The sequence below is a fragment of the Thyridium curvatum genome (genome assembly GCF_004353045.1).
Source record: "Thyridium curvatum strain D216 chromosome Unknown NODE_31_length_406039_cov_82.875441, whole genome shotgun sequence".
Taxonomy (NCBI): Eukaryota; Fungi; Ascomycota; class Sordariomycetes; order Thyridiales; family Thyridiaceae; genus Thyridium; species Thyridium curvatum.
The window spans coordinates 305,679-325,534 of record NW_022156786.1 but is presented as its reverse complement, the minus strand read 5'-3'; the positions used below and the strand labels follow the sequence as shown (position 1 = coordinate 325,534).

Sequence of the window (19,856 nt, the reverse complement as noted above, 5' to 3'; positions counted from 1 at the left end):
AAGAATTAGGCGCCCAACAGGAACTCCCGTGCGCTACCCCACACTGGTGGAAAATGGCAGTTGAGTGCCGCTGCATGCGGATGATGTCGAGAACTTCCTCTTTGGGCCCCAGTGCCGTGATTGATGGAAAATGTCAGGGTTCTACGACTCGGCGCTGGTAAAAGTCCAAGCCAAGCGTTGCAATCCGCAGGTTGAATGCCAGAGGCACGAGGGCTAAAGATGATACATTAACCGATTGGGGCGGTTCCACGCCTACGGACCCTCATTTCCGGGGCAGAACCGAGTTCCATCCGGAGGCAATATAACCAAAACGGAACATCTTCTCATTGAGTTGGCCCGGCGGGGCACCGGCGATCCTGATGACTTTTGGGTCAAGCGCTCGAATCAAAGTGCGATGCCCCTGAATCGAAAGCCCGTATAGCGTCATTTGGTTCATGTTTATGCATAGACGGAAGACCCGATGACCCGGTTTTGGTGGTGGTGTTCTCGGGCTCCAGATGCGCATCTCCTGGTTCAATGTCGATGTTCAGTCGGGTATATAAGAGCGGAGCAAGATCCGTTCCCACCAGAACCTTTTCCGAACGACAAGGTCTTCACTCACGCATATCTCGTCCATAAGCCTCGCACCATGAGATTCATCGATACTAATATCGGCCTCCTACCGGCCTGCCTGGCTCTGCTCGCCTCGGCGTGCGCCGTCGGTGCGCAGGGATCGTGCTCCCTCCCGACAACCTACAAGTGGACCGATTCAGGCGTGCTGGCGCAGCCCAAGAGCGGCTGGGTCTCGCTGAAGGACTTCACTCATGCCACGTACAACGGCAAGCACCTGGTCTACGCGACCTACAACACGGGCTCGGCTTGGGGCTCCATGGCCTTCAGCCCCTTCTCCGACTGGTCTGAGATGGCCACCGCGAGCCAGAACGGGATGAGCCAAGCTGCTGTGGCGCCGACCCTGTTCTACTTCCGCCCCAAGGACATCTGGATCCTTGCGTACCAGTGGGGCCCGACGTCGTTCTCCTACAAGACGTCCAAGGACCCCTCCAACGCGAACGGGTGGTCGTCGGTCCAGCCGCTCTTCAGCGGCACCATCTCGGGCTCCGACACAGGCGTCATCGACCAGACCGTCATCGGCGACGACAAGAACATGTACCTCTTCTTCGCGGGCGACAATGGCAAGATCTACCGCGCCAGCATGCCGATCGGCCAGTTCCCGGGCAACTTTGGCACGACGTCGCAAGTGATCATGAGCGACTCCAGGGACAAGCTCTTTGAGGCCGTTCAGGTCTACAGGGTGCAGGGTCAGAACCAGTGGCTCATGATCGTGGAGGCCCTGGGAGCCAACGGGAGATACTTCCGCTCTTTCACGGCGACGAGCCTGGACGGCACCTGGACGCCCAATGCCGTCAACGAGAACTCGCCGTTTGCGGGCAAGGCCAACAGCGGCGCGACTTGGACAAACGACATCAGCCATGGTGATCTGATCCGCGTAAACCCGGACCAGACCATGACTATCGACCCATGCAACCTGCAGCTGCTCTACCAAGGACGGGCACCTAACTCGGGCGGAGACTACAATAGCCTGCCTTACCGGCCGGGTCTCTTGACTATGCGGCGTTAAACTGTTTATGGGCTCAAAACATGACAAGGCTGAACTCCATGACAGTTTTGGGGAGGATCTGATACGTCCGTTCGATGAGACTGCTTCTAGCACTACTCCATATGTCATATAGTCCAATCTCAGAACGTGCAAGTACGTGATGTTCTATTCAAAGTGCGAAAGTGACTCTAAACTCTATAAAAACAACCTTGAGATAATCGTCGTACCGTGGTGTTGTCTCGGGTCGGGTGTTAACCGCCTTCGGTCTGGAGTGCAAAGAGTTCCATTGTGTACGAATCACTCAAAGGACCCAGTCTCCCAGAGTCACGCCTAAGCCACGAAACCTATGTTATGACCATACGATGAATCAAATGTCGGCTGTGTTCGGACCGTAGCAAGTTGTTAGGGTGGAACTGGCGTATCATCGTTTGCGGGGAAGGCCGATCCCCGCGTTGTATTATTGGTGCGCCTCGTGAGATATAGCTTCTTGCAGCAGCGGAGGCGGAGAAGTGCCGAAGTGAGAGGATCTTCCGTCGCTTCAGATCTGGGTCCGAGTAGATCCAGACATGTGAGTGTAACCCTGGTGGAAGCCCGGTGCGGGCGTCGCTTCGGAGACCAACAAGCATAAAATAGGTAGACTGTCCCGGTATAGCAACAGCCAATATGCCTGGAATCATCCAGGTTGATTGATGTCTGACCCTTTAAAGTGTAGAGTTGCGTGAGCTCTTCAAGATGTACACCAGGACTACCAAACTGGTTGCCGTCCTCGCAGGCTACCTAGCCTCTCTCGTACACGCATCTCCAACAGCTGTCGGAGATAACGTGGCCCATACGCAGTCCTTACGAGCCGAGACATTCTCCAACCCCGTGCTCTGGGAAGACTACCCTGACCTGGACGTGTTTCGCGTCGGCGATGTGTTTTACTACTCATCCTCGACCTTCGCCTACTCCCCGGGAGCGCCGGTGCTGAAGTCGTACGACCTCGTCAACTGGGAGCCCGTCTCGCACAGCGTGCCCGAGCTCAACTTTGGCGCCAAGTACAACCTCAACGGCAGCGGGCAGGCGTACGTCAAGGGCATCTGGGCGAGCACTCTGCGGTACCGCGCCTCCAACGACCTGTTCTACTGGATCGGCTGCGTCGAGGGCAAGACGTACATCTGGACGGCGCCGGGCCACGGCGCGGCCAGCAACGGCGGCGAGGTGTCGGAGTGGCAGTGGACCAGCCACCCGCCGCTCAACACGTGCTACTACGACTGCGGGCTCTTCATCGACGACGACGACACCATGTACGTCGCGTACGGCAACACCAACATCCAGCTCGCGCAGCTGTCGAGGGACGGCCTGAGCCAGGTGAGGACGCAGCAGGTGTACTCGTCGGGCGACTACATCGAGGGCTCGCGCATGTACAAGATCAAGGGCAGCTACTACATCTTCGTCACCCGCCCGGCCGACACGGAGCTGGTGCTCAAGTCGAGCAGCCCCTTCGGCCCGTACCAGATCCGGACGCTGGTGTCGCGCATCAACGGGCCCCTGGCCAACGCCGGGTTCGCGCACCAGGGCGGCGTCGTCAACACCCAGGACGACAAGTGGTACTACGTCGCCTTCATGGACTCGTACCCCGGCGGGCGCATCCCCGTGGCCGCCCCGCTGACGTGGACGTCTGACGGGTGGCCGCAGGTCGTGACCGACGGCGGCAGCTGGGGCAAGACGTACCCCATGCCGGTGCAGACCAACAAGAAGGTCGCGTCCCCGGTCGGGACGGACGAGTTCAAGGGCGCCAGCCTCAGCCAAGAGTGGGAGTGGAACCACAACCCGGACAACACCAAGTGGTGGCTCGCGGGCGGCGGAGAGGGCGGCCTGATCCTGCAGACGGCCGACGTCACGACGGACCTGTTCGCGGCGCGCAACACGCTCACGCACCGCATCATCGGACCCAAATCTACCGGCACCTTCCGGCTGGACGTCAGCAAGATGAAGGACGGCGACCGTGCGGGCGCCGCGCTCTTCCGGGACCGTGCGGCCTACATTGCGGTATGGAAGGACGGCAACGCGGCCAAGATCGTCATGGTGAACAACTTGAACATCGCGGAGGGCACCTGGGAGACTACTTCCAAGGGGACTGTGGCTGCTACGGGGCCGACGATCAATGCGGCAGGAGATATCTGGTTGCGCGTGCAGGCCGACATCACGCCGGCCTTCGGCTCGAGCCAGGAGAGGACCACGCGGTTCTCCTACAGCACGGATGGCACCACGTTTACGAACCTGGGGCCGGCGTTCGCTATGAGCAACTCGTGGAAGTACTTCACTGGATACAGGTATGGCGTCTTCAACCATGCCACCAAGTCACTGGGTGGCGAAGTCAAGGTCAAGAGCTTCACTATGCAGCTTGCGAATTAGATCAACAGTTATGAGCCTTGAACTCCTGGGTTTGATAGCGCAGAAACATGTTGTAGTAAACCATTTGAAAGATATGCATTGCACGCACACATCCAGAGTCCCAAAACTACCATCTCACAACAGTATGCTCCCAGCACCTCACCACACAACAGCCATCAACCCAGCCGCAGCACACCAGTCAAGGACAGTAAAGACAGCGTCCAGCACGGTGATCCTGTCCAGCCCCTTACCCATGATCCACCGCTGCGTGCGCATCCCGAGCGCAAAGTTCATGACCGCCTGCGAGCAGTTGGCCAGACCCAGCACGAGCAGCGCCGTCACGTCGAGCGGGATGTCTCCCCTCCTCGAGCCCGTCGACAGCAGCCTGGACGACGGCGACCTCCAGACGGTGGCGTAGAGGCGCAGCAGGGCCAGCAGGGCCATGGACGTGTTGATGGAGCCGAGGTAGGCCATGATGTCGTGGTGCCAGGCGTCTCCCTGGGGCAGCCGCGCGACGCTCTGGTTGGTCTCGGAGCTGCGCTTGGACAGCTTGCGCATCATGAACGGCTGCCGGAAGCAGAAGTGCAGAAAGGCACTTAGGTTTGAGATCGTGGTTTATTTAGTACTTGAGACAGCATACTAGGCATATTTAATCTGTATTTACCTAGAGTGCCATAGCTAAAGGGCAGTCAGTCAGTATATGCATATTTTCCGTTGACAGTGTGTTCAACGCACTGCGTTTCCGGCGTAGAGGGCCTTGAGGAAGCCAGGTTGGGTCAATTGGGTGAACATGGTGATCTGTCAGGTCCTAGTTTGCGTACTCGGCCTCCAGGGACGTATAGTGTGAGAAGATGATGTCTAAGAAAATAGATGCACATTGTATCATGAGCTTGTCGCGTATGCTCCGTCTGACACCCCCGTGAGATTGGGGCGGGGTTTATCATAGATCCCGAGGCACGGAGTTTGCGCGTGAAGCAGTGCGGCACACTGTAGCGTTCACCGTTCTCAGTAAGATGCCAAGAGACTTACTCCGGGAGACGATTACATGGTTGGGAAAGCTAGTGGAACTTGACCATGATGGAGTTGACTTACGGCAGCATGGTCAACACGCGTCGGGTGACGAGAAGCTTCATGCATCTCCTGTCAACTCAAGCAGACTCCGGCTGGCGAAATCGCACCAGCCCGTATATTGTATCCAATACGTACGTACCTACACCAAGCTCCTTTGCCAATTAAAATCAACCTATATGTACAGAGAACATAGGGGTATATGTACTCGGTCAGAAATGTCAATCACGTCATCCGTCATCTCACATGTCTTCATGATCCTCCACCGTTTCCTTGTAGCCCCTTGCTCATGCTCGAGCCATTACCTATCCCATAACTGGAGCCTGTTTCGAGGCAGGGTGGACGAGGTACTCGTCGCTTTGCGCATGTTGTCAAATCGCTTCACGCGATCCTGTGTCTGACAGTTCAATCGTTCTTGGAGGCGCGTCCAGAGGCGGCGGTCAGGACGGCCACGATCTCGCCGCCAAACTTGTAGATCATGTAGGCAGAGAAGACAATCCAGGCGCCGCTAAAGGTAGCCAAATACGTCAAAAATCGCATCAGACAATAGTTAGCAGGCCAATGGCTTCAACTTACTTGGGAATGATCCAGAGCACGATCAAGGAATACATGTCGTTGTGGCCGATGTTATCAAAGCCACTGAAGTACTCGTTGGCCCCTGAATGTGTGTCGTACATTAGCATGTCGCGTCCTGAACATGGCGTGTTTACCCGTCACAAGGCCCGGCCCGCCCGTGCGATACACGGGGACGCGCCGGTGCGTATTGTGTGCGACGCGCAAGGTCTCGTGCAAAAACTTACAGTACAGCACCGTCTTGCTCAGGGTCATGACGGCGGCCGAGAAGGCCAGCATGACGGCCAGCGCGGCCGGCCTGCCCGCGACGCCGAGCCTGCCGCCGGCGCGGGCCGAGGGCCGGCCGTTGGCGCGCCACAGGTACAGGTAGGCGAGGTAGCACAGGCTCTCGACGATGTTGAGCGCGCCCTGCGCGGCCGTGAAGCCGTTGCGCAGATCCCACTGCTTGAAGCCATAGACGTGGTCGACCTCGCCGTACAGCTTGTAGGGCACCCACAGTGGCCAGTGCAGCGACCCGCCGGGCATCGAGCGCGGGCGCAGCATGATGTAGCCCGTGTCCCAGGCCACGAGGGGCAGGGAGACGGCGAGCCAGAGCAGCGTCACCGTGTCCGGGACGTGGACCCAGGAGGAGGACGCCGGCGGGCGCGAGGTCGAGCGCGAGCGGATGGCGGCGCGCGGGGTGGTCGGCGGGATGCCCGGGGTCAGGGAGGACGAGGTGGAGCGCGTCGAGACCATGGTGTCCGTGTTCCGTCGTGCAGAGAGCGGGTTGTCGTGGTTTGTGGTAGTGTCGGTGGTCCGAGGTTGGGCAGAGAGAGAGTCGCGATCCCCTTTGCGCAGGTGTGTTCTTCCTGTCTGTCTGTCCGTCTGTCTGTCGAAACGTGTTTCAGGTCGGTGGGTGTGAGGGGAGGAGAAAAAGAAAAACAGAGACACCGGATCGGAAACAAGAAGAGAGACAGGGACACCCGCCCAGACTTTTTCGTCCGAATCAAACGGGACAGCCAGCACAACAAGAGCGGCACAACTTGGAATAAACACACCACCACCACCCACTCAGGCCCTCGGGAATTAACAACGCTCGCTATCTTGGGGATAGCGGCGCGAGCTAATGGTGGATCGGACCAGAAAATCAGGGGAAATGATGGTAGCGGCGCATGTCAACCATGTCAACCGTGGCTGGCGCCCGCTGCTGAAGACTCCCCGCAGTTGTTCCCCGATTTGTGCTTGTTTTCTGGCAAGGATTTCGGGAATGACGGCTTCCGGAAAACGGAATCGCGTGCATGATGCTGCGAGGCATGGAAGAGTCTCCTTTCTATGACACAAATACCTCTATTCTTTCTTCAAAATATGAGTGAATTGGGCAAATTCAGGTCGTTCATCCCATCTCGTCGGCCCGGCAAGCCACAGATCGACGCCTCCCAGTGACCAAGGCCAATGCCATCTTGGCGGGAAGAGGGTTTGTTTACTCAATCTAAATGCAGTATGGTTCATCTCACGCGCCATTCGACCCAAGCCCCGTGATAGGACAACGTACCTACTCACCTTGCCGCCAATCTCACGGCATTCCCAAGCGTAGCTGATCATGCGCTACATCAATCCGGAAGAATTACACGTATGGTCGCGTATTATTAGTCAGATACGCTCAGTCTTGGAGACGTCAATTGGACCGCCGTGGACATTGGAGGAAGCTTGTGTAGGTATACGAGAACAGGTTTATTACAGCTTGACTTGATTGCCAATTCATGTAGAACACACTTGAGTGTGGCTTCAACTGTTTATCCTCCTGCTGAGAATGACTACAGTCCGCGGCGACAGCAATTGCTCCCTAAAGAACAAGCAACCCAAGAGACTCGTCAATTGCATGCACAGTTTCAAGTCATGCCATAACGCTTCCATGCCTCCATGCCTGCCACCTAGTACTTGAAAAGAGGCGTGCCGGACTGCCTGGCCATCTTGTTCCTCCAGACATAGTAGAAGTGCATCAGCACACAGCCCACAGAGACAAACAGCAGCAGGCCCGCGTTGACCCAGTGGCCCGTGGGGTAGCCCTTCTTCGCCTCGTCGGCCTTGTAGATCCAGACGCCGACAATCTGCCCCGGGGCGCCCATGGAGATGTTCAGCGCGATCGCCAGGCCAATGGCCGCCGTCGTGTGCAGGTTGGACGACAGCCAGCCGAGGAGCGGCGGGATGCAAGCGAACGCGCCTGATGCAGCGACGATGAGGCAGCCGTAGCGTTGCTGAACGAGAGTTAGCTCCATACTCATGTATTGCTGATACAGATATCAATGTTGGCTTACCGTGTACATTGTAGGGGGCAGTGCAGCACTGGCGATGAAGCCAGCCGCTCCGATGGCAGAGAACACGGCGGAATGGAGGGCGCGACTATTCACATATGTCAGAAACAAGGCCGCAAAGAAGTGCGTCAAAGCTTACGCGTTGTGTCGGTCTGCGGACCACGAGACGGCCAAGGTGACGACATAGGCGACCGCATAAGGAGGAACGGTCATGAGCTGCGCCTCCAGGTTCTCATACTGCAAAGGGCTCTGATCAGCATGAAGGCACTTGATGCATCAGTCAAGTTGTGCATAACTTACCCCCAAGCCAGCGGTGATGGATGGCGTAAACAGAGACAGACTGGAGAACGGGGCCGAGATGCCAAAGTAGATCTTGAAGTTATGTCAGTCTCTTCCTTGTCACGCCACAAAACCAAAGAAGGAGCTCTTACGCAATAGTGCGCCCAAAGCCGCCATTCGAGCAGCGTCTCCTTCGCCTCGGCCCAAGTAAGCGACTTGCTGCCGCCGTGAGAGCCCTGCTCAGCCAGTCGGTGCGCTGCCAGGTCCTTCTCCTCCGTAGAGAGCCAAGACGCGGTCTCAGGATAGTCGGGCAGGAAGAACCAGACAAAGACAGAAGAGATCACAGACGGGAGACCTTCGAGAAGGAATAGCCAGCGCCAGGCAGACATGCCCTGCGTCTGATTCATGTGACCAACACCATAGGCAATCGCGCCGCCGAAGGCACCCGCGAGAGTTGCAGAGGCAAGGATGGCAGCTACCCGGATAGACCGCTCTTCAGTCCGATACCAGAAGGTCAGGTAGTATACAAGTCCGGGGAAGAGGCCTTTTGGAATGTCAGCACAGTACTCTCTCTGTAGGGCAGTCTCTTGCTCAATTGCTTACCAGCTTCGAATACGCCAAGGAGGAATCGCACAACTGTGACGGAGGCATAGTTGTGAGTTCCAGCCAAGCCCATGGTGATAGCACCCCATGACAACATCAAGAAGGCTATCCATCGGCTGGGTCTCATCTTCTTGAGGAAGTAGTTGGACGGAACTTCGAAGAGAGCATAAGCAATCAGGAACACCATCAGTGCGATGGTGAACTCGTAGTTCGTCATGTTCGTCTCCGAGAGAAGGTCATCGTGAGTTGTGGCATTCAGAACCTTGGCATTGCCGATATTGGAGCGATCCAGATAGCAGAGCAGGTAGATGCCGGCAGCCAGAGGGATGATTCTGTAGTCTTGCTTCCTGACCAGGGCGGCGTTCAACGCAGGGTCAAGCGTCCCTTGTTGAATTGATTGGTCGGAAGAGAAATGCTATAAGACAGTGTTAAGAAAGTTGCTCGCTCGAACAAAAGAAATACTTTGGCTCCTTACTTCTTTGCTGGCCTCAACGTCTTCATCCATGCGGATCGAAGCGTTTGGTCCTGAAACTTCTTTATCTGCCATCTTGAAAGGGGATCCGGAGAAACAGAGTGGACTTGGCAATGGAAGGAAAGAGTCTGGTAAAGGGAATAGAGAGCTTGATCAAAATCGACTCTGAAAATGTACAGCTCTCCCCAGATTTTATTTTCCCCGCGAAACTGATTTTCCTGTCTGGGCCCCCGGATCGTTCCCCTCACAACCTGGCCATTATGGGCGAAGATATTTCAAGCATCGGCCTGTGGAGGGCCGACGTCGGCGATGTGACCGCCGAAAACCACTACCGGGGAGTCCAAGGGGTCCAACGGCAGTGGGGATCCGTGGATGAGCACCACACCTGCTAACCTGGCCTGGAAATAATCGTCTGCGGCCTAAACTAGGGCGAATCGGCTCCCTGGTATTTCCAAGGCAGGGGCCCTCCCTCATCCAGTCTGCGAACGGTGTGCCCATCGGCCGTCCGTCACCGATACTCTACATGCATTGACGAGATGCGCAGTTCCACATGCCTACGCCGGTAGCAGCAGCAGCCTCAGACGCGCCCCAGGCGTGCGACCGCTGCCACCGCCGCAAGACGAGGTGCGACAAGGTGCACCCGGAATGCGGCCCGTGTCGGCGGGCCCAGGCGAGCTGCGTGTACTCGGAGCGGGCGAAGCAGCCCGTCTATCGCCGCCGGTTCGTGGAGAACCTCGAGCGCCGGATTCACCAGCTCGAGGCAGCGAACCGGAGGCTTTCGGCAGCGGCTGCTGCTGCTTCCTCAGCGCCGCCGGCAGCGACGAGTCCGGACGTCGATGAGACGATAGTGTCGCAAGCAGGAGAGGAGAACGGAAGACCCAGGAGTCGGAACGACAGTGGCACGGATGACATTGCAAACGAAGTCTCCTATCTCTCGACCAGTGCCGGGGGTGATAGGCAATTCCTCGGCTCGACGAGCGGTATCTTGTTGGCAAGCCTGGTGAATGCTGGTGTTCCGGTCAATGCAGAACGGCTAGCGAATCCTTCCAATTCGACGCTCTCGCCAGGTACAAGCCCCGTCACTCGCGACTGGGGCGCAGATGACAGGTCGCTACCACCAGAGCAGCTTGCTCGACATCTGATCGAGGCATACCTAGCCCACGACCACCTCTCTTACCCGTTCCTGCACCCCCGGGCTGTTCGGGCCACTGTCGACTGCATCTATAGCGATGCATCCTTCTCCCGGACGCATGCCTTTGAAGCATTCATGTTCAACATGATCTTAGCTATCGCAACTTCACAGGTCTACAAATTCAACTGGCAGGCACTGCCTGACGCAGAGACGCATCACCAACGAGCGGCGATCCATCTCAATCAAGTCCTCTCCGAGGGAGGATTGCGAGCGTTACAAGCGATGCTCCTTCTATGCCAATTTCGCCTCGGCAGCTCAACGACCGATGCATCTGGGAGTAGGTGTCCCTCCCATTTTCAGACTAGGCACATGATTAACCTCTTCTCAAGGCCTGTGGCACATTGTTGGCATCGCGGCCCGCATGTGTTTCGAGCTGGGCTTGCATCGAGAGACCATGTATCGACTGAACAAGCCCAATGGCGCCCAGGGCGATATATCACACCTCTCGCCGAAATTTGAAGAGAATGAAGTTCGTCGAAGGTGCTTTTGGAGCGCCTTTGTGTTCGACAGGTCTGTTTCCCAAGCTCCCGCGTTTACCAGCTCCCGCCGCGCCGCATAGCCGTCGCTAACCTCGAACGATATAGAATGGTTTCTATCACTCTCGGAAGACCTCTAGCAATCTGTATCGAGGATATTGATGTTGAACTGCCGACAGAGGACTTAGATGAAGTCTCGAGCCCATCCGTGATCGGCGCCGATGATCAGACACTCCCCCGCATTGCTCCGAGCTACCGCACTCGCCTCTTCGTCCACCTCGTACGATACCGTGACATCTGCGGCCGTTGTTTAACGTCCTTGCACCGCGGGAGCAAAGCCGCAGCGCAGTCGGAAGATGACCTGCACCGCATACGCAGTGGTCTTGCGGCAGAGCTCGATGCCTGGCGGGCGGACACCAACAATCTGGATCTGCCCGAACTGGACCTGATGACACGACTGGCAGAAGCACGGTCAAGTTTCCAGTCCAAAGCGTGGTACGAGATGCTGTACCACAACGGTGTGCTGCTGCTCTACCGCCCTTCCGTGACGACCGTTTCGGCGGCCAACGCCGATAGCCAGAGCCTTCAGCACATCTTCTCGGCCGCGCATCAGTCCATCACCCTCTACGCGTATCTCCTCCGCTCGCGCAAGATCAACTTCTTGTGGATCACGATGCACTCGGTCTTCATAGCCGGCCTATCCTACGTGTACGCATTGAGCCGCCACTTCCGGGAGAAGAGGCGGCGTGGGGAAGGTCCTCGCACGCAGCTGGCCGAGGAGCCCAGCATCGTTGATATTGTAAATTGCTGCAGGGCGTGTTCGAATGTCCTCGTCGCAATTTCTGAACGGTGCAACGCCCAGAAGAACTGTCACGAGGTGTTTGATCGACTGAGTGATGCGGTATTGGCCGATGCCGTGGCAGTACTCTCCGGATTGTCGAGCTCGGGGCCTGTGGCCAGGTCCTCAGACTTGGGACAGCAAACTTCCGCATCGTCAGTAGGAGATGCTCGAGCACAGGGTCACATGATGGATGGGCTAGACTGCATTCAGGCCAGCTTCCCCGTTTCAGCTGATGATGAGTTTGCTGCTGGCGGTCTTCAGCCTTCCTTGGCGGTAGACAATGCTCTGAGGGACTGTTTCCCGGATCTACAGCGCATGGGAGATTCACAATGGGGCGATGATGCTATTCTACAACTCAGCACTGACTGGCTTGGCGAGATCGACCAAGGAGGCGGACTGCTGGAAGACTGGAACTTGCAAATTGGTTGATCTACGTATTTCGCGCTCCAATTCAAACAACCCCCCATTGGCTTGATACATCGTGGCGCATTCGGTTCTCCAGTCATTGGCTACATCGCTAATGCGGAGTAAAAACAAAAGGGGGCCTACCAGTGAGAATGTTGGTGGTCTGCGCCGAAGATATCCCGTCGGCCTGGGACGGCCGACGCACTAAACACCGTCTCGCGTGCAACGCACAGTCGTATCCATCGCGCCGTTGCCAAGCTAATCGACCTAAGACAGCCTCTCCGCACGCCGCTAAGCAAAGCTTGGCAAGGTCCCCCAGCTTTTCAGTGCGGAGTTGAGCGGGCGGTGGCATCGCGACTTGGGGATGGAATATCTTCGGCTGTTGATCCCTGGGCGGCGCCCAGCCCGACATCCGAAGCTAGGAGGGGAAGAACTTATAAGCCCTGAGGATTCTCCTTGGGTAGCATCGTTTCCGCCAGACCGCCCTGTATATTCGGCCGTCATGATGTTGAATATGATTCTCACAGCAGCTTTTGTTTCGCTTGCCTTGCTCTCTGGTACCGCTACAGCGAGACCTGGATGCGGCGTTGAGTGTGCGGACTTGGAAACCCTTCAAGGCTTGAATCTCCCGGGCTGTACGCAATTCAATGCAACTCCCGTTGCTGCAAGCTCACTGTCCATTCCTCAGGCCTCCATCAACGGTGGGAACAAGGCTGCCTTTTGCCGAGTCGTCGGTATCATCCCGTATGGTCCTGATGGAAACAACACTCTAAACTTTGAGTTGTGGCTGCCTGCCAAGTCAAACTATGACGGACGCTACGTGGCTGTTGGTAAGCCGCTCCTCAACTCCTCCTTACTAGCTGTATAGTATGTCGACTGACATTTCACAGGTAATGGAGGTTTTGCTGGCTCCATTGACTATGTTTCAATGTTGCAACAATTGAACAACGGCCATGCTGTTGCAGGGTACCTTGAAAGCCTCCTCCTATTGCTCGATATATGCTAATCAGCGAGCAGAGGTGATGGAGGGCATCCGTTGTCCGAGAATGGCGAGACAAAGCCTGGATCCTATGTAGCTTTCTTCCATGACAGGTCGAAGGTATTGACATGGATACGAGACTCAATCGCCATGTTCACCCGGCCGGCAAAAAAGCTCACCAGTGTGTACTACGGAAGATCTCCAAAGAAGATGTACTACGTTGGATGTTCCACTGGCGGAGCGCAAGGTTTTGCTTTGGCCCAGTTCCACCCCAGAGTCTTCGACGGCATCTCGGCGGGCTGCCCCGGCAATTGGTACTCGCACCTGATCCTTTCTTTTCTCTTCAATGGTGTGAACTCGAATGTAAGGATCTCCAACCCCGCTATACTATACTACGTATTGACGGAAGTGTGTATAGCGGAAGGGTGCCTTCCTCAGTCAAGATGCCCTAAACCTAATCAGCGACTCAGTCATTGACGAGTGTGATGCCATTGATGGAGTCAAAGACCGCGTCGTATCCGACCCTGCCAAGTGTCCCTTCGACGTCACCAAGCTTCAATGCTCTGGGAATCAGGAACCTCTGGTCAACAACAAGACGGTCTGCTTGACTCAGCCTCAGATTGAAAACGTAAAGGAGTTCTACGCTGGACCCAAGGATTCACGCAACGGCAAGCCAGTCTACCCCGGCTTTGCACCCGGATCGGAGGGTGCGTGGATGTTCCAGGAGTCTGCGCTATACTTGCAATACGGTGTTCCCATCCTGCAAAACCTTGTTTTCGACAATCTGAGCTACGACTACACCACCTTCAATTGGGGCTCGGATGTCGATATGGTGGACAAGAAGGCCAGCCCCTACATTGATCACATCTCGCCTGATCTGGAGACATTCCGCAAGCATGGAGGCAAGATGCTTGTCACCCAAGGTAAGCCCGCCTGATTGTCTATGTAGAGAGGATAGTTGACAAGCTAACGTGTGGCCTTCAGGGTGGGCTGATCCCTTCAATTCTCCTTACTGGCCTATCGAGCATCGTGAACAGCTGCGAGGTGTATCCGGCGACAAGCTCGATGATTTCTTCTCGCTATTCATGATCCCGGGAGGTGGACACTGCGGTACTTCTCCACCATATCCCTATGTCCCATCAACCTACAATACCTTCGAGCGTATGGTGGAATGGGTCGAGCATGGCAAGGTGCCTGAGGACTTGATAGGAACGCAACCGGCCGATGGCAGCAATACTACAGTGACTCTCCATCCATATCCCCGGCCCCAATAGGATTGGTACCTGAAACTCTCATCATTTGGTAGTTAGTTTAGACTATCTACTATCCCTATGTTACAATGCTTCAATAGTATACCAGCAACTACCATGGTCATATGCGACCCCGTTCCAAGAATACTTTAGGCACGTCAACGTACTTGCTACGTAGGTACTCGCCGATTCCCTTACCCAGCCCATCGATTCTATCTGATGACGCGATTCCTCCGTTGAGATTGTCAAGAATGCGGCTGCATATTTGTGTTAGCAAGGCACCTTGGCAAGGGCGAATAAGAATGCAGCTCTCACAAGTGTACCGCATTGATCTGCGGGAACTCTACGCGCTCGACTCGTCGGTTGGGATCACTCTTGAACCAGTCGTCTCCCAGAAGTTGCTTCAACTTCTGGACGCTCATCAAAGTTCTCAACCAAGCATACTCGTCCCCGTGGCGAACAAAGAACCCGACGTTGGAGTTGTTGGCCTTGTCTCCGGATCTGGCGTGGACGATGCTGCCGAGCGGCGCAAACTCGGTGGGGCCCAGCGACAACAGGTCGATCGGGCTCGATGTGTCGGAAGAAGGCCGCTCGACCGGATATACTGCCGTATTCTTTGGCGGGTTTACAGCGATGCTACTACCATTGTTCAGCTGGACACGGTGGTCGACTACCGCCAGCGGAATAAGCCCCGGGAACATCTCCATGAACGGCCGGGGCTCCATCGTGCGGAAGTCGAGGTTCATATGGTACCCGGGATATGACTGCATGCGTATGGCGTAGATCGGAACTTTGAACTTGCTTGCGGCGATGTCTTCCTGTCTACGGGCTTGAGCAAAGACTCTCAGGCACACAGTTCCCGCCTGCTGGGACGAAGGGTTCTCCGCCTGCGTTCCGTATAGTTCAATGCTAAGCTTGCTGAAGTTGCTGTTTTGAAAGGCATGGGCAAGTTGATTCTTCATCATCGTAGCCTTCTCTGCTACATCCAGGCCGTTGAGGTAGAAGGTGGCCTCAGCCTGGTACCCGCCCTTGCCGGCAACCATGACTTTGGTAGTAGGTGGAGGTGGGAGGCCTTTCGCTCCGCTTACAGCCACCCTGTCTGTGCCCTGAGTCTCGATCCTCACATTTGAGAGGTCTGCAACGACATCGGGATTGAGGTAGAGATGACCTTGCAGCTCGTAGAGCATCTGCGCGGTGACTGTCTCCTTGGTGACATGACCGCCCCCTTCGCCCGTCCTGGTAATGACTGCTCCGCCGCGCCAGTCAATCTCCGCAACTGGGAATGCAAGGTCTACCAGCTCGGGAAGGAAGTCCTTGAAGCCGGAAAAGTTTGCGCCAACGACGTACGGTCCACATTCGATGAGATGCGCGGCGAGCAGCGAGCCGGCTAGCTCTTCATATTGGTCTTCCCTCCAGCCATAGTACCATGCCGCAGCACCCATGACAGGTGAAGCGTCGGTGCACCTGCCGCAGAGCACGATTGAAGCACCAGCTTCCAGGGCCTTTGCGATCCCCCAACAACCGATATAGGCATTGGCGGCGCAGGGTGTGAATTCCCAGTCATCGACCGACATATCCGGATGGTCAAGGTGGACAACACCTGTGGGTTGATCCTTGCCACCCTTGGCAAACAAATCAGAAACATCATCTCCCAAGACAGCCGCAACAACGGTGTCTCCGTGGCCTCTTCGCTGGCATAGGTCCCTTACTTTGTTGTAGAGACCTAATGTGTTGAGTGCGCCGGCGTTGGTGACTACTTTGATGTTCTGGGAGATGATATCGTCGATGCATTCTTCGAGCTGCTCAAAGAAACCATTCTCATAGCCCAGGGTCTCATCCACTTCCTGCCGGGTGATGGCGTTCCACGCAATGTTCATCTCGGACAGCCAATCCCCGGTGATGACGTCCACATTGCCGGACCGCACCATGCGCTGCATGGCATGCGGATGGTCACCAGTAGCACCGGAGACATTTCCGATACGGATAGGATGTTTTTCAATCATTGCAGAGCGTCTAGCTTTGGTGGTTTGTGTTGGTCGTGAAGTGTGAAGATGTGAAAATGCAGCCAAGAATGTTATGGCCAATAGGATCGGAGCTCTGCCAATTCGTCTGCTCCCGGAGCTTCGACTTCGGAGAATCTACTACAACTGGCGGATTTGAATTTAGTACTGCAGTTATGGTTGGGTTGTCTTCGGCATCCTTCCGGCATGAGTTGGAAGACGGTTGTCCTCCGGTCCGAAGCGGGCCGTGGCTTGCAGAATGATTTCGGCCGTCGGCCGCCGACGCCGACACCAGCGACAACCACCGATGCTTCACTTCAGAAAAATCTATAACCCGGAGGTTTGACCGTACGGTGTTTAGGCTCCTCGGAGCACATGTGCTATTTGTTCAATTCGGACAGACGGCGTATCGTGCGAATGTAGTCTTCCTATATGTAGTATAATTCGTGCTCCCGTTTCAAGGACACAAATCACAGCTAATTAGAGAAATAAAGGAGATAACTTATTCACGCGGTCTGTTATTCACGGCTATTGAGATACAAAGTTTTGGAAACTCGAGCATGCGGACGTCCGGATGGGTTGACTCACCAGCCACGCGGCAGGCGCCTACCAAGCCATGGTCGAGAGGTCAAAGTCCGGGACCAGTTCCCGGGCCTCGGACCTACGCCGGAGACGGTCATAGTAGTCGGACTTGAAGGCCCTGCGATCGGGAGAGTGGCCTCGCCACTGCCCGTCATTTGCAATCGGAGCTTCGTCGGATCACCGAGCTAGATCACATGGTTCTTCAAGAAGTATAATTGCCAGGGTGTACACAAGTATCTCTAGAACATAACCTTCCCTGTCTTGACCTTCGTTGGCCGCCCACTCTTCTCCAAGGCGTCTAACGTCCAACGAATAAAGTCTAGGTCGGTGCCCGAACCACTCATCAATGAAACCACTACGGGAAGATTCTCTTCCTGGTTGGTAATACGAGAGGTGTATGCAAGCTCAGAGACTTCAGTTTTATGGATTTTGTTAGTGTTTAAAGACCCTTGAAAGTCAAAGCAGAACAAGGAGGTGGAGCGCTAAGGGCAGGAGAGGAGTAAGTGAGGCCACAATAACCACACCAGACACCAGATAGCATGAAAAGAGGGAAATTCTCAAGGACTTACTGGGGATGGCTAACTCGGGAGCGTTTAGTATAGCGGACAGATATGGTGGTTGCAGACCAGGGACTTCAGGGTTGCTATTTCCCGGGTATTGGTCGCGATATCTCGGCTGGACCTTGCCGATGTGCAGTGCTAGAATGGTTGCACCTCCCGCCATGTACTGATTAACGAACCATGTTTTAAAAATTAAAAGTCGCTTCATGATCTCATTATGGTCGCTTTCGGGTACTTCACGGCCAAGTTGCCTAGTCTTGGTTAGTATTGTCTGGTCGCAGAACCCGGGCGCAGAACGAGATGGCTGTACTGACCAGTACCACCTCACAATCTCTGTAACGAATGGATCGTGCCCATGGGCTTCTTTGTATTCCTTTCTGAAAGAATCAAATGTGTGATAGGCAGAGTAGTACCAACCATTGCGAGTCAACTAGGGAAAGAGATGGTTAAACACCTTACTCTATGAGTACATGCATGGATGCTCGAACTCACATTGAACAGATATTGGTGCAAGTCCTTTTCATCAACAGGGGAGGTCTTTGACCAGTCATCTTGGATCGAGATCTTCCTGTACATCCCTCCCGTGGATGGATTTAGGCTGTCAAGGAAGTCTTCCATTGCTGCTTCTTGCTCGGGGCTCTCCGGGGGGATGAAGTCTGTGGGGTAAAGAAGTAATGGCACCAATCTGGCTTCTTTTGGAGCTCTAGCTTCGGGCAAATCTGACAGGGCGCGGAGTATGTCGGGGAAAATGCCCAAATCTCGGCCGATCCAGGCAGGCGTATCAAAGTCTGCCCAGGCGTGTACCAGCCCGTCGGTGGAGATAGAATTAGTTGTCGGGCGGAAGCCAAAGAGACCAGTTTGGAGGGCCGGGATCCGAGAGCTTCCGGTTGCTAGACCATGAGGTTAGCGGCCAAATTCCTACCTGACCAGACAGAAGGACACTCACTGTCGGTACATATCGAGATGTCCAGCCAGTCGTAAGATGCGGCAGCAGCAGCACTGCCGCTGCTACTGCCTCCAGGGATCAAATACCCATCACCTCGGGGGTTGAAAGGGGCTTGGTAATCGATACTTTGCATGGGGTGTTCCATCATAGCGAACGAGCTGAGGTGTGTCTTCCCCACAAGATGCGCACCTGCACCTAGAAGCCTGGACACAACTGTGGAGCTGGTTTGCTGAACCGGGTAAGTTTCGAAGAAGGCGCGGTTGCCAAGAGTTGTTTTGATACCGCGGACATGGAAGTTGTCCTTGACTGAGAACCTCACTCGCCCGAGGAGAGAACTGTTCCCAAGAACCCCCGATCCCGTCGAGGCCCTAAAGGTTTCGGCGTATGACCGGGAGGGAACGGCTATCCCGTGGCCTCGATAGCCACTTCCGGCAGCATCAACTTGCCTGAATACGCTGAAAGTTCTTGTTCAACCATGATCCCATTTCTTCTTATGGCCCACACTTACCGGCTATCCTGTGCAGTTGGCCAAATAGACTGCGAGAAGGCAAGTTGGGGATCCTCATATACCCTCCAGACTGAGTGGTGGACACCTTGGTAGTAAAGGTACGGACCGTTCGGGAGGTCTGTGCAAACGTCGTATCCCACATTCAAGGTGCCCCACTGTTTGAGTACGTCTCGAGCGTCACTGGTGAGGGTGATATCCCCAGATGCAACACCGCTGAAGACAACGTCTCTAAGGAAGTCGGGGTGAAAGACGTCGTCTTTGTCGAGGTAGGCAGTTTTCCAGCCGAGCAAGGTGTTGCCATCAACAACCTGGTCCTTGGCGACTTTGAAGTATGTCATGAGTGAAGAAGCCGCGGCACCGGATTGGTTCACAACCACGTTGATGAGGTTGCTGGGCTGTGACAGAGTTAGTATTGTCACTGTGCTGGCAGTTGACGGATTGATAGTTACATACTTGGTATTTGGGGCTCCTTGGGAGCGGCCTTGCCAAGTAATGGGTTTCGCCGAGCAAAAAGGTGACTGAAGATTCAATGCTGGGGATGCTAGCCATGATAGCGGAGCAAATGTTGATGAATGTGAGCGGCTTCATCGGAGTTACTGGTGTTGCTGCGGCACCCATGTGCGAACGGCTGATTGTCGATTCGTCTTTGAAGTGGAAGTCGGGCAAGCAAGGGTTCTATATGGAACAATGCGGTCAATAAATCGTGTGCGCGGCAATAACAGGAGAATTCATCAAACGGTTTCTATCAGTGAAAGGTGCAAGAGCAGCATCAGTGAGTGGCGTGGGCGAGCGTGAGGTGCATCTGAGGCGTGGGGTGAAGATGTGGCGGATGGCGGTGTGAAGAAGCAGCTGGAGCCC

General features: G+C 55.4%; 8 protein-coding genes across 8 annotated transcripts; 4 read left to right on the top strand and 4 right to left on the bottom strand.

The window, feature by feature from the left end:
• Positions 1-628: 628 nt before the first annotated feature.
• Positions 629-1,618, top strand: E0L32_005796 (uncharacterized protein; the record flags this gene model as incomplete). The annotated part of the gene is made up of 1 exon (XM_031140358.1): positions 629-1,618. One exon carries the CDS (start codon positions 629-631, stop codon positions 1,616-1,618), a length of 990 nt encoding a protein of 329 aa, XP_030995563.1.
• A 711-nt stretch (positions 1,619-2,329) lies between these two features.
• On the top strand, positions 2,330-4,573 carry E0L32_005795 (uncharacterized protein; the record flags this gene model as incomplete). The annotated part of the gene is made up of 2 exons (XM_031140356.1): positions 2,330-3,961; positions 4,118-4,573. The coding sequence occupies 2 exons, from the start codon at positions 2,330-2,332 to the stop codon at positions 4,571-4,573; spliced, it is 2,088 nt and encodes a 695-aa protein (XP_030995562.1).
• An 873-nt stretch (positions 4,574-5,446) lies between these two features.
• E0L32_005794 (uncharacterized protein) lies at positions 5,447-6,349 on the bottom strand (the record flags this gene model as incomplete). The annotated part of the gene is made up of 3 exons (XM_031140355.1): positions 5,447-5,549; positions 5,618-5,699; positions 5,842-6,349. The coding sequence occupies 3 exons, from the start codon at positions 6,347-6,349 to the stop codon at positions 5,447-5,449; spliced, it is 693 nt and encodes a 230-aa protein (XP_030995561.1).
• Positions 6,350-7,524: 1,175 nt separating this feature from the next.
• On the bottom strand, positions 7,525-9,334 carry E0L32_005793 (uncharacterized protein; the record flags this gene model as incomplete). The annotated part of the gene is made up of 7 exons (XM_031140354.1): positions 7,525-7,848; positions 7,909-7,993; positions 8,045-8,142; positions 8,206-8,277; positions 8,337-8,728; positions 8,788-9,202; positions 9,263-9,334. 7 exons carry the CDS (start codon positions 9,332-9,334, stop codon positions 7,525-7,527), a joined length of 1,458 nt encoding a protein of 485 aa, XP_030995560.1.
• A 475-nt stretch (positions 9,335-9,809) lies between these two features.
• E0L32_005792 (uncharacterized protein) lies at positions 9,810-12,197 on the top strand (the record flags this gene model as incomplete). The annotated part of the gene is made up of 3 exons (XM_031140353.1): positions 9,810-10,728; positions 10,781-10,961; positions 11,036-12,197. The coding sequence occupies 3 exons, from the start codon at positions 9,810-9,812 to the stop codon at positions 12,195-12,197; spliced, it is 2,262 nt and encodes a 753-aa protein (XP_030995559.1).
• A 481-nt stretch (positions 12,198-12,678) lies between these two features.
• Positions 12,679-14,426, top strand: E0L32_005791 (uncharacterized protein; the record flags this gene model as incomplete). Its single annotated transcript, XM_031140352.1, has 5 exons — positions 12,679-13,003; positions 13,064-13,139; positions 13,191-13,515; positions 13,571-14,075; positions 14,137-14,426. The coding sequence occupies 5 exons, from the start codon at positions 12,679-12,681 to the stop codon at positions 14,424-14,426; spliced, it is 1,521 nt and encodes a 506-aa protein (XP_030995558.1).
• Positions 14,427-14,523: 97 nt separating this feature from the next.
• E0L32_005790 (uncharacterized protein) lies at positions 14,524-16,405 on the bottom strand (the record flags this gene model as incomplete). Its single annotated transcript, XM_031140351.1, has 2 exons — positions 14,524-14,659; positions 14,718-16,405. 2 exons carry the CDS (start codon positions 16,403-16,405, stop codon positions 14,524-14,526), a joined length of 1,824 nt encoding a protein of 607 aa, XP_030995557.1.
• Positions 16,406-17,223: 818 nt separating this feature from the next.
• On the bottom strand, positions 17,224-19,547 carry E0L32_005789 (uncharacterized protein; the record flags this gene model as incomplete). The annotated part of the gene is made up of 7 exons (XM_031140350.1): positions 17,224-17,396; positions 17,554-17,795; positions 17,859-17,974; positions 18,037-18,434; positions 18,491-18,936; positions 18,999-19,393; positions 19,452-19,547. 7 exons carry the CDS (start codon positions 19,545-19,547, stop codon positions 17,224-17,226), a joined length of 1,866 nt encoding a protein of 621 aa, XP_030995556.1.
• Positions 19,548-19,856: the final 309 nt, after the last annotated feature.